At 35.9% G+C, this 13,505-nt stretch overlaps 1 protein-coding gene across 1 annotated transcript in view; it reads right to left on the bottom strand.

The window, feature by feature from the left end:
* Positions 1-5,106: 5,106 nt before the first annotated feature.
* Positions 5,107-13,505, bottom strand: part of LOC134368539 (gamma-aminobutyric acid receptor subunit alpha-3-like) — a 217,567-nt gene continuing 209,168 nt past the window's right edge. The window contains exons 6-7 of the mRNA XM_063084975.1: positions 5,657-5,870; positions 5,107-5,124 (exon numbers count right to left, since the gene is read on the bottom strand). Of these exons, the coding sequence (XP_062941045.1) occupies positions 5,107-5,124; positions 5,657-5,870 (232 nt within the window). The remainder of the gene's footprint in view (positions 5,125-5,656; positions 5,871-13,505) is intronic.

Below are 13,505 nucleotides of genomic sequence, written 5' to 3'. Positions count from 1 at the left end.
GCTTTGGTATTTGTTTGTTTTGCAGCTGGCTGGTACAGAGATGTGAACCCTTCTGTTCATTTTTTATGGATATGATATATGAAAGTACTTCAAAAAATTCATGGAAAGATTCATATTAATTTTATTTCTATTTTCCATAAATTTTTTGAAGTACCCACGTATTTACAGATCTAAGGTATAGGTCAGTTTTGGTTACTGTAAGTTCTCTTTAATTTTCTAAATTATTTCTGTTCCCTTCCTCCAAGATGAGGTGCTTTTATTTATTTTTTATTTTTTGGTCTGTCTTTGTTTTAATAATCTTTGCCTTACTCTTTCACACTGCAAACTTTGCTTTGTAATCCTTGGTATCTGTATTAATCTGTTTCTGTTGCTTGTAACAAAATACCTGGAACTGGATAACTTGTAAGAAACAATATTTATTGCTTACAGTTTCAGAGGCTGGGAAGTCAAAAGTCCAAGGAACATATTTGTTGAGAGCCTTGTTGGTGGGCAGTGACACTCTTCACAGCAAAGCAGGGTGTCAAATGGTAGATGGCAGAAGCAGAGAGAGAGAGAATTCCTCATATGCTCTACTTTTAAAGCCATTAGAACCATGCCCATTAAACCATTAACTTACTAATCCATTTAGTAGGGCATTGTCCTCATGATCTCATAACCTCTCCAAGGCCTCACCTTTCAATTACCATAATAGGATTTCCAATTCTCTTAACACTGTCTCAGTAGGGGTTAAGTTTCTAATACATGGACTTTGGGGTACACGATTTAATCCACATTAGTATCCCAATAATATTTGATGTCAGAGAATATATTTGTATGCTGAGTGCACCCAAGATGAGTTTGTTGATTGGTGAACAATGATTTAAGATAATCAGGTAGGAGCAGGTCATTTTGTGGGGTACTCCAAACTGTCAGTATGTAACAGTTTTTTTCTGGAGACATTCACTTTTTTAGAAGAGAAATCCTGATGTTCTTCCTGGAGAGTACACATCTGGCTGAAGACATTTCCCATGTTGTGCAGGCTTTGGGGTCTTGACTACTCTTTACACAGACTTTTAACCAATCACCCTAGTTGCTCCTTTGTGCTTCATTCTCTGCTATACACAGCACCTCTAAACACTAAGTTTCTCCAGGGTTCTGTCTTACCCCAGCTTGATAAATCAGATGTTATTTCTTCCGTCCTCGTTCCTTCTTCCAAAGATGTGTTAATATCTCTTATTATCTGACTGACATCTCCTCTCCACCTCTCCTGGTGCTTGTAGTTTTATGCCTAGTTTATTCCTTTATTCTCATTTTCATGGGATCTTTAAAGGAGGCAGTGACAAAACACATATGGTTGATCCTCATAAGCCCACCACTCATCTATTATTCAGAGTGCAGCTGTAAGTTAATCCATTGTCTTCATTTTACAATTTTTTCATGCTCACCAATTCTAGCTATATAAACATAATACAGCTTATATAAGCTATATAAGGATAATATAGCTTAATATAGCATAATATAGCTATATAAGCATAATATAGCTTATTGCATAAAGCAAATAAGGTTTAACGTGTTGCTCTAAAGGAGGAAAAAAGAAACTGTTATGATTAAATTCCAATATTTCTATTTCCAATGCACTTCAATTATTTTTTCTGTGTGTCTCATTGTTAGTTCCTCCTTATTGTAGCAGCGTAGACAAAATATAGCACACTCACATTAGAGACCCATTTTATGCACTCCTTAATTTCTATCAAATCTCATAATCTGCTTCTTATAAATACATGGGTTGAACATGGAGAGAGGCTAAGGAAAAAGACTGACATCAACATCTTCACAGAAGAGTTTTAGTCCATTATTTTGTTCTCTCTCTCTCTTTCTCTCTCTGTTTTACATATGTATATATAGGTATATTTTCAGCACTCTTTGGATGGAGAAATGGTTATCATTTTTGGCATCTATCCTTCTGGATGCAAAAGAAAAGAAAACAAAATAAGTCTATCTCATTTTTTACAAGACACTTACGGCAGCCTTTCAGATATCTGAAAACAGCAATCATCATCCACTTGAGGTATTTGTTCCTCCTCCAGTGTAGTAACCAAATTGGAGCAGTTTACTCTAAACATGAACTAACCAGTACAGAAACAAAAGGGCTTATCATCCCACTTGTTCTAGGTGGTTCTTAACTCAGACCTAAATCAGATTACGTTTTTTGAAACTTGGACCATATAGTAGGCTTACATTAAATTTGCAATTATTGCTTAGCTTTTCTACCCCAGAACTAGTTTTTGTACCTGTGTGTAAGAATTTATATTTGATTTAGCAAATGTTAATCTATTAATTCAGTCTGTCCTTTCAAACATTTGAGAGGGCAGGGTCAAAGACAAAACCCTGTAGAGCATCCTCCTTAATTCTATCTGACTTCAATTGATCAGTCAACTACATCAGCTAAATTGTACTATTTTTTTCATAAAGGCATAATTTTAAAAGTTAGTCAAATATCTTGATAAAATCTATGACATTTCCTGGTCCACCAGTCCAGTAAACTTTTCATAAAAGTTCATGAGGTTAGTTTGGTATAATTTCTCCTTAGTGAGCTCAGGCTGTGTATCAGTGATGATAATTACTGATAATTACTCTTAAAACATTTGTTTAATAATATATTCTAGGGACTTTAATATGTCAGAGTAAGGACATCTTTGCTCCCTGATAATTACTCTTAAAACAGTTGTTTAATAATATATTCTAGGGACTTTAATATGTCAGAGTAAGGACATCTTTGCTCCCTTCTCCTCTCTGTATCCAACCAGAAAAAAATAAGGCAAATGCGAGGTAGAAGCCAAAATTCTATCTGATGAAGCTTTAGAGCTTTTATAACTCTGATTTCAAAAAGCAAGGGCTCCCAAATGCAGTAAAAACCAGACCAGAGTAAAGAAGGCACTGAAGATGATTGCTTCTCTGGATTTCAGGCCATGAATAAAGTCTCAAAACGTAAGTGACATGACCTGACAGAAAAAAAATGATCTTTATTTTGAAATGAAATCAGTTTTCATGCTGGTAGTGAGAACATCCTGGAACTGTGTTTGACCTCCACATATTGGCAGAGGGGGTTAGAAACTGGAAAATTAATGAATATAACACTACACACATACAATTGCTCCCGCCCCGTATCATACATAGAGGACTTTTCTGTGAGCAAGGGAAACTTCTGGCTAGTTAGAATCAGAATCAAAACTAAAGCGAGATGTATTCATAAGAGTTCATAAGAGTTTAATATAAACAACAAATAATACTTAGACTATTCACTCTCTTATTCACTTTTAAGTACTCACTATGATCCTGCTTACTCTCTCAGTAACTTACCACAGTAATGCTTCCACACATACAAGGCTAGTAAAGTACTCCTCTAATGCAACTTAAAGTAATAATTGAAGACACACTGTCATGGCACCAATGCAAAATATGTTACAAAAAGGAGAAAAATGACCAATAAAGGACTGTTGAAGAAAACACACAACCCCCCCACCATGGAACACATGAAAAATAAGTCAGCAGATCATATTATAAATATAAAGAAAAATAATACTACCACAGAAGTGGAGGTGAATAGGCAGTGTTAAAAAACGGTCAGGGACATGGCTTGAGGAAATTGAGCAAAAATGAAATGAAAAATAATAAAGTTAAAAAATATTAGAGAATGATAAATATAGAAAACCAAAAAAAAAAAGAAATCTGTGATATGCACAGTCTGTGCTTCGAGGAAGAGAATAGAACAAGTACGTTTTCAGGAAAGCTTTCCTGAATCTATAGGTTTAAAGAGCAGTATGGTGCTCTGGGAATAATTCATACAGATTAATCATGATAGACATATCGTTGTAAAGTAACTGGATTTCACAAATAAAAGATATATTCATATGGGTTTCTAGACCATAAAATTAATTCCCCTATAATGAGAGAAGTTCTCAGTCTGGCTTTAGAATTCTGGATGACAACATGCAATGCTGGAATTGAGTATAGCAATGAATGTCTACAAAGTTATCAGAGAAATAGAATGTGACCCACAAATCGTACAACACCTCAACTATAATTCACATATAAACACAATGGACAGATAATTTTATGCATGCAAGATAGGAATTATGGTTCACATGAGACCTTCTTTAAAAAAATTCTAGAAGATAGCCTTTGGTAACTAAGCAAGGAATGGAAAAATGGATAAAAGGACTATTTTGAAAAGAGAGCTCATTTAAATAAACTATGATTGAATAACTACAGGAATTATAGTTGCATAAAAAGATGTAAATGTTATGACTTGACAATGCAGAAAAAGTAGTATTACAAACAAAAGTTGGGATGTGACAGGGACTGGTAGAGAGAGAAGTTGAGAGGTAGGCTAAGTATACCAATTTCCTTCTATCTTGTAGTAGGTGGATGGCTGGACAACAGACCCTGTTCATAGTTGCTAAATCAAATTATTGAGGAGTAAATATATTTAAGGGTACAAAGGTAACAACTAGACTAAGTATAATAATAAAACCAACCAAAAAATCATATGGTAGAATAGATGGAGGAAGTAGAAATGCACTTATTCCTTCATAATTTATAGCAAAAAGTTAATAAATTCTGTCTAAATAAGTAGGTAAAATTTGTTCTAAAAGTCTGCCAACTCACCAGTCTGTACTCTGTAGAATATATATTTTTCGCCAGTTCGAAAAGTTATCATTACTATTTCTCTTGTGCATGCTTCTTTGAAGAGTACTGGAATGGTTCTGGGATCACATATGCCAGTTCTTTTTAGCATCTTTAAATAATCCTCATCTAGGTCTAGAGACCTGAACTCGTTTGAAACAGCCAGGGACAGCAACCTTGATTTCACCGTATTTATGTTTTGCAACTACTAATCTAGTTGGTTTCTTGATTTGTTTTTTTTTTTCTTCCTTTCCATTGATCCACTAATTCAACCAACATTTATTCAGCTTCTACTATGAATCAGATGCTATGCAAGGATGCTGGCTAGTTAGAAATATGATGCAGATAAGCCCCTGCCCTCAAGATTTTTATAGTCTAGTGAGGAGACAGACAAATAACTCGAATACAAATAAATTATTTTAATATCAGAAGCACCCTCCCTCAAAAAGCTAAGTTTGTCTGCGTGATTCCAGAAAGGCTGTATGAAGAAAGTAGCATTTCAGTTGGATCTTGAAGTATGAGTAGGTGTTCACCAGGCAGGGAGAAAAGAAAATAGCATTCCAGGTAGAGAATACAAAATAAGTAAAGACACAGAAGAAATAATGATCACTTTGGTTTGACGGTAATATGAGTGTAAAGGAAATTGAAGGGCACAGGTTACCCTAAAGATTGTTCTCTGTGTTGAAGATAGAGCCTAGGTCTCTGGGTGACTTTGTATGTGCCAATGGGTTCTCCTTGAGTCTTGCAGCATCAAAGTTGGATTTGATCCCTCACCACAAGACATCAACCCTCCATGATACCTTCCCTCTTTCCCTTCCCCCACCCAATACTCCAGATTGCCAAGAAGCACTCCAGTTGAGAATTGGATTGATGACCCCAGTGAATAGCCCACAGCCCTGTCCAGTTCATGCAGGCTATAGGCTGCCCACTCCTGGTTCCAATACAGTTCTCGCAGGGAGTGCTTCCCAGCCCCTCTTTTGCTATATCTCACCTTCATCTCCAGAGCTTCTGGCACCTTCTTGCCTTCCCAAGCCCAACTCCGCTTGGTGAAGTAGTTGATAGTGGCAAATTCAATCAGTGCAGAAAATACAAAGGCATAACAGATAGCTATGAACCAGTCCATGGCCGTCGCATATGCCACTTTAGGTAAGGAGTTTCTGGCACTGATACTCAAGGTGGTCATGGTGAGAACAGTGGTGACACCGGTGTAAAGAAAAGATGAGAACCAGTTGCAACTGGAAGACATTGAGAGAGTATTTGATGAGATCAACTTACTACTTGAAAGAAGGAACTTTACCCCACTCAAAATGGCTCCTGTAAAAAAAAAAACACAGAAATTAAAAAAAAACTAAAATTCATATAGAACCACAAAAGACCCCAAGTAGCTAAAGCAATCCTGAGCAAAAAGAACAAAGCAGGAGGCATCACACTACTTGACTTCAAAATATACTACAAAGCTATAGTAACCAAAACATCATGGTACTGGCATAAAAACAGACACACAGACCAATGGAACAGAATAGAGAGCCTAGAAATTAATTCACATATCTACAGCCAACTGATTTTTGACAAAGGCATCAAGAGCAATACATTGGGGAAAGGACAGCCTCTTCAATAAATGCTGCTGAAAAAACTGGATATCCACATGCAGAAGAATGAAACTAAACCCCTTTCTCTCACCATATACAAAAATCAACTCAAAATGGATTAAAGACCTAAATGTAAGACCTGAAACTATAAAACTACTAGAAGAAAACTTAGGGAAAGCACTCCAAAACATTGGTCTGGGCTAAAGTTTTACAGAGAAGACTTCTAACGCACAGGCAACAAAATCAAAAATAGACATATGGGATTACATCAAACTAAAAAGCATCTGCACAGCAAAGGACACAATCAACAAAAAGAGGAGACAACCTACAAAATGGGAGAAAGTATTTGCAAACTATGCATCTAACAAGGAGCTAATATTCAAAATATATGAGAAACACAAACAACTCAACAGCAAAAAAACCCCAAAAAACAAACAGGTAATTTGATTTTAAAAATGGGCAAATGGCTTAAATAGACATTTCTCAAAAGAAGACATATGAATGGCCAACAGATATGTAAAAAAATGCCAAGCATCAGTAATCATGAGGGAAATACACATCAAAACCACATGAGATATCATCTTACTTCAGTTAGAATGATTATTATCAAAAAGACAAAAAAACAACAAATGCTGGCAAGGATGCAGAGAAAAGGGAACTCTTATACACTCTGTTGGTGGGAACATAAATTAGTACAACCATTATGGAAAACAATATGAAGTTTTCTCAAAAAAACTAAAAATAGAACTATCATATGATTTGGTACTCCCACTCACTAGGTATTTATCCAAGGGAAAGGAAATCAGTATACCAAAGAGTTACCTGCACTCCCATGTTTCCTGAAGCACTATTCACAATAGCCAAGATATAAAATCAACCTGTGTCCATCAACAGATGAAAGGATAAAGAAAATGTGGTATATATACAGAATGGAATACTACTCAGCCATAAAAAACAATGAGATTCCGTCACTTGTGGCAACATGGATGAGCCTGAAAATAAATTATTTTAAGTGAAATAAGTCCAGCACAGAAAGATAAATACTGCACGTTCTCACTCATATGTGGCCACTAGAAAATGTGAGCTCATAGAAGTAGAAAATAGAATTAAGGTTACTAGAAGCTGCGAAAGGTAGGGGGCAGAGGGTATAAGGAGAGGTTGGTTAATGGATATAAACTTACATCTAGGTAGGAAGAATAAATTTTAATATCTTATAGTAGTGCTAGGTGTCTATAATTAACAATAACTTATTGTATATTTTCAAATGGTTAGAAAAGGAGTTCAAATGTTCTCATCATAAAGAAATGATAAATGTTTGTGGTGATGGATATGCTAATTATCCTGATTTGATCATCACACAGTGCATACATGTATCAAAATATTACTCTGTACTCCATAAATACATACAATTGTTTTTTCAATTAAAAAAAGTTAAAAATAAAGTTAAAAACAGAATATGTCAAAGCTGGATGGGTCCACCTAGTAACCACCCCATCCCAATGGGTATAGGAAGAGGAATCTGTAGTACAGTACTTCTAACAGTTGTCCTCTAACCTCTGCTTAAACATTCTACTGAAGAGTTAGTAGCTCATTTCATTGTGAGAGAGCTTTTAAATGAGGAGCACCTGCCTTATAAGCCAAAACCTGCCTTTTTCTAACTACCAGCCCACTGACCTCAGAGTTCCTTTCATGGCCACACAGGAAGAAAACAATCTGCTCCTTCCTCTCCAGGACAGGCTTTCAGAGACTTGAAAAGGTGGCTATTAGGGTTCCTCGTGAATCTCTTCATCTCCAGAATGAGAATGGAGATTTATTTTCTCCTCATGAACTCCTTCTTTTATACAGCTTCATCATCCCCCATCCTGGTAGGTTTTTTTCTGAACAGCCCAGAACTGAGCCCAAGATTCAGGAAGTGGTCTGAGTTCAGTAGGGTTTTCACCTACTTGCTTGTATCTTGGGCACTTTCCATAGTCTTTTTGTGCTTCCATTCTCCCCATTTGTGAATATTCCCTACAGTCTCTATCCGATTTTGATAAGGTAGTTTCTGTACCCAAAGTCATACAGACTTGAAGAAAGGGAAAACGTCACGAACTCTTTCTAAGTGTGGGCATGCTGAAAAGGATGTGGAATGCGATGCTTTTCTACGTAGCATCTCACATCCCATTAGGACTTCATTCCGTGCCCTCCTTGACCCAAGCTCATGAGATTCAGACGATGTTCCCTCCATCTAAGCACCAGCACACTACTGTGAGTGTGCCAGAGAGGACAACTGCATTTGCTGATAAGATAGGAGTTGAAGCCCCAAAGGCTACAGCACATATGGCTGACTCTCTGGGTAGAGTTAATTTGGGGGCTTCCTCTCCTATGTTGCTCCCTTGAGTATCTTACTTATACATTTGCTATATAAATACAAATCCAGACTGGAAAAGACTGGAAATCCAGTACAATTTCAGTACAATTCCAGTACAAACTAGGCAGCAACATTAAGGCTAAATAGCAAAAACACATTTTAAGCCATGTCAGGAATCGGCCACATATATCTATTAACAAATTAACTGAATGTGTAACCTGGTATGCTCTGAGAATGGACTCAAGGCTCAGTAATACTCAGATCATATCAAACAAGGAATGACTGATGGGAGAAACAAGCTACCTCATTTATGGTTATCAGCAAATGCAGTCGTCCACACTGGCATATTAATAGTAGCGTGCTAGTGCTTAGATGGAGAGAACTACACTGCAACACAGTGTTTCTGTACCATATCTCAATAGGATTTAGAGAGCTCTATCTCTAGTGCTTAATTAGAACTGTCATATCTTATGGAGAGCTCTTCCGTAGTCAGAGCTGTTAGACCCTCAATCAAGAATTTGGTACACTTCATGGATGGACAAAAAGATTCTCAGCATTTTAAGAGATCCAGCCTGTCACCTAGTGCTTCTCATTTATGACTCTTCTAGAAAGCCTTTCTTGAAAGGTTCAGGCAGAACTGACTGCCCCTCATTGCTGCCTTTGAGTATTTCTAGCACACTTACTTGTCTATCCTACCAAACCATGTGTGTGTCAAATGACTTTAATCCCTGGACCCAAACAATAGCCCTTGACACTGCATCACAATTGCTCCCATCAGAGTTAATAATGTACTTTTCTTATAGTAACAATATCGTTATTATCGTCAATAATATAGTTTTTAATGTCTTCTTTACTCCAACATTACAACTGTCTATTCTGTGCCTTACACAGAGTTAGGCCCTCGGGATACAAAATCTAAAACATTTTAGACCACAGCATTCGAAATGAGCACCCATACTCTCCCTGGGAGGTAACCAGAATTAATTATGCTCCATACACCTGTGTACCTCAGACACCCCCACAATGGCGAGGCTATTTGTTAATTAATTGTCTGTCAGGCTCAATCCTGTTTTACGAAGTGCATTGCTAAATCTGACCCTATCCCTCATATCTTCTTTAGAAACTCTTTCTCCCAAACCCTTCCAAGTGTCCAACTCTGCTTCTCTATGACTGGCAAATTCACCTGTATTCTCAGCCTGTTCTCTGAATGCGTGTCCCCCTTTTGGTCTTAACTGAAACCTGGCCCTCCTCTTGAGTACACTGTTTCTGTTCTCAAAAAGTAACTGATAATTCAGAATCAGGAGCTTAAGAAGTGGGGTCCGTATTTTCTTTGATCTCTAATACTCCTTACACCATTACAAGATCACAGTCTTGGGGTATCCTGTGCTCCTTTGATACTTCTACATCTGTTCACACCCTTCTGCGCCCTTTCTCATAGGTATTATCTATAGAATACTTCCATAACCCTAAAGGTTCCTTTGTGCCCATACCATCCTCTCCTTGGTCTCAGTTAACCACTGATCTGCTTGCTTTCACTATGGATTAGATATTTTTCCCTTAGAGTTTCACGTAAATATCATATCGTATGTATTGAATTGTGTCTGGATTCCTTCACTCAGCATAATATTTGTAGGTTCACTCACGTCATCGCATCTATCTTTAATCTGTTCTTGTTAATTTTAGAGTAGTATTCCATTGTAATGATATGACATAATTTGTTTGTCATAATTTGTTTAACATAGTTTGTTTATAATATAATTTCTTTGACAATAGGTGAATACCTATTATTGAACATCTGGATTGTTGCCGATGTTTGACTATTATAAATAAATATGCTGCGACAATTTACATACAAGTCTTTGTATGAGCATATGCTTTCATTTCTCTCGGTAAATACCTAGGGATATAACTGCAAGATTATATGGTAAGCATATGTTTAACTTTATATGATACTGTCAACTGTATTCTAAAGTGATTGCTCATACCATTTAACATTCCGAGCAGATATATGAGTTTCAGTCAGCATGCATCCTTGACTTATGAAAATTTAATATTAATTGGTACTTTTACAATCCTACCTGATAACAAAAGTCCCAAGAACATTATATCTCCATGTATTCCTATCTCAATTTATATAGATTACACTATGGTCTAATATTTTATTCTAAATTTATTATTTACCCAATAAGCCACTGTTATTACTTACATCAAATACTCATTTATCATTATTCATATATTTATTATTTTTATTCTTTTTTAACACATCTTTTTTTAATACACCTTCAAGTTTGTACATTTTAAAGTGTTTGGGCAAATGTATACAATTGTGTAACTACTATCCCAATCAAGATGTAACATTTCCAGCACCCCAGCAAGTTCTCTCATGCCCATTTTTAGTCAATCCACCACCCCAGAAGAAGCCATTGTTTTGATCTCTAACAATATAGCTTAGCTTTGCTTGTTTTAGAATTTTAAATAAATAAAGTCATATATTCTGTACTACTGTGTGCCTGGATTCTTTAGCTTGATATAATTTTTGAGATTCATCTGTACTGTTATGTGAATTGATAGCTGTTAATATGTTTTTTGAATATATCACAATACATTCATGCATTCACTTCTCCATGTACGTACATTTGGATGTTTTCCAGTTTGGGGCTTTTATGAATAAAGATGTTATGAACATTCTTGTATAAGTCTTGTTTAAACTTATATTTTCATTTCACTTGGATGTATATCGAGGAGTGGAATACCTAGATTATAGGGTAAATGTCTTTTTAACTTTGTAAGAAGCAGTCAAACTCGTTTTCAAAAGAGGTTGTATCATTTTACATCCCTTTCAGCAGTGTAGGGTAGTTACAATTGCTCCTCCAGCTCACCAGTACCTGATAATGTCAGTCTTTTTAATTTTAGCCATTCTAGTGTTTAAAGTGATGTTTCCGTGAGGTTTCAGTTTATGCTTCCCTGATAAAAACTGATGTGAAGCATCTTTTCAAGTGCTTATGGGCATTTGTGTATATTATTTGGTGAAATATCTGTTCACGTCTTTTGCCCATTTTTAAAATTGGATTCCTTGTCTTTTTATTAGTGAATTGTAGGTACTCTTTATATTTTTGGAATACAAATCCTTTAGCAAAATCTGTAACATAAAATGCTTTATCCCAGTCTATGGCTTGTCATTTCATTTTCTTAATGTCACCTTTTGAATAGTGGAACTTTTTGATTTTGATGAGGTCCAATTTATTAGTTTGTTTTCTTTACTGTTATTACTTTTTTGTGCACTAAGGAATTTTTGCTCTGCCAAAGGTTGCAAAAATATTTTCTTATATTTTCTTCTAAGAATATCATACTTTTAACTTTTATATAAGTTAATGACCAATCTCCAGTTAATACCCTGCAGTGCCATCTTTGTCATAAATCAAATTTACATATATGCGGGTCTACTTTTAGGCTCTCTATAGTGTTTTGTTTGTTTATTTTTATTTTCCTTATGCCCATAACACACTGTCTTAATTGCTGTAGCTTTTTAATCATTTTTGACATCTTGTGGAGCAAGTCTTTCCATTTCGTTCTTCTTTAGGAGCATATTGGCTATTCTTGGCTCTTAGATTTTAGATAAAAATTCTGCAATCGCTTTTTAAATTAACATTTTAACTTGGAAGTTTACACACTAATGCAGTTAATATAAATATGAATTCTAAATTAATGTGAAGCCAAGTTTGAATTAAAAAAGAAATTCTCAGCTCATTAGCTCAGTTGGTTAGAATGTGGCCTTATAATACCAAGGTCACACGTTCAGATCCCCGTACTAGCTGGCCACCAAAAAAGAAGAAATAAAAAAGAATTCTCAAATCTTGTATTTTACACAGAGCCCAGACTAAAATAAACATGCTGTCTCCCTGCACCGATAATAAACATATTGTCTCCTTGCACTGATAAGTGTGTTTTTCTTGTGTTCTCTTGTGTTGAGGGCATAACTCTTCAATGGTATTGGATTTATGGGAAGTGTGCCTGTATTGATTTCCTACGGCTTATGTAACAAATCAAGTGGTTTAAAACAACAAAATGTATTCTTATGGTTCTGGACACCAGAAGTCTGAAATCAGTTTCACTGGGCTAAGGTCAAGTAGTCAGCAGGGCTTCCTTTCTGGAGACTCTAGAGAGAGAATACAATGCTTTTCTAGTTTCTAAAGCTGGAACTTGGATTCCTTCCCTCATGGGCCCCTTCTTCCTCTTCAAAGCCAACAGCAAAGCATCTTCAAGTCTCATCTGTTTCCACCATCATACTGCTTTCTTGTCTGTAGTAAAATCTCTCTCTGCTTTACTCTTATAAAGATACTTGTAATGGCATTTGGGGCCTATCCAGATAATACAGGATAATCTCCCCATCTCAAGATCTTTAACTTAATCACATATGCAAAGATATTTTTGTCATATAAGGTCACGTTCAGAGGTTCCAGGGTCTAGGACATGGATATCTGTGGGGGCGATTATTAGCCTTCCACAATCTTAGTTCTAACCCTTAACTTCACTCAGGCTCTCAATGCCTTCCTTGTGTAACTTTAAAATTTTAAACTTTTTGTTAGTCTATCTGCCCATCTTCCTACTACAACATTATCAGTTTATGTGATTAACACTCCAGTTTTCAGTTTCTTCTTCCATTTTGGCCCCTGAATATCTCCTTTAATTTCTTATGAGCTCAGATATTTAAATAATGTTGGGGTTTTTTTCTTATGTTTTATCTAGCTTTTCTATGATTTTGTAGAGGGAAGTTTTTCAGGGTATCTAATTCATTATATTTCTAAAAATGGGCATTTTAACCCACTCCCATATAGCTTCTGCTCTCTTCACTTCACTAGAACTATTGTTTTCAAGATCATTAACAACCAAGTATATCACCA

Source organism: Cynocephalus volans, chromosome X (assembly GCF_027409185.1).
Source record: "Cynocephalus volans isolate mCynVol1 chromosome X, mCynVol1.pri, whole genome shotgun sequence".
NCBI classification, from domain to species: domain Eukaryota; kingdom Metazoa; phylum Chordata; class Mammalia; order Dermoptera; family Cynocephalidae; genus Cynocephalus; species Cynocephalus volans.
Note: the sequence above shows the minus strand (reverse complement) of the source record. Positions and strands in the feature narration are given on the sequence as shown.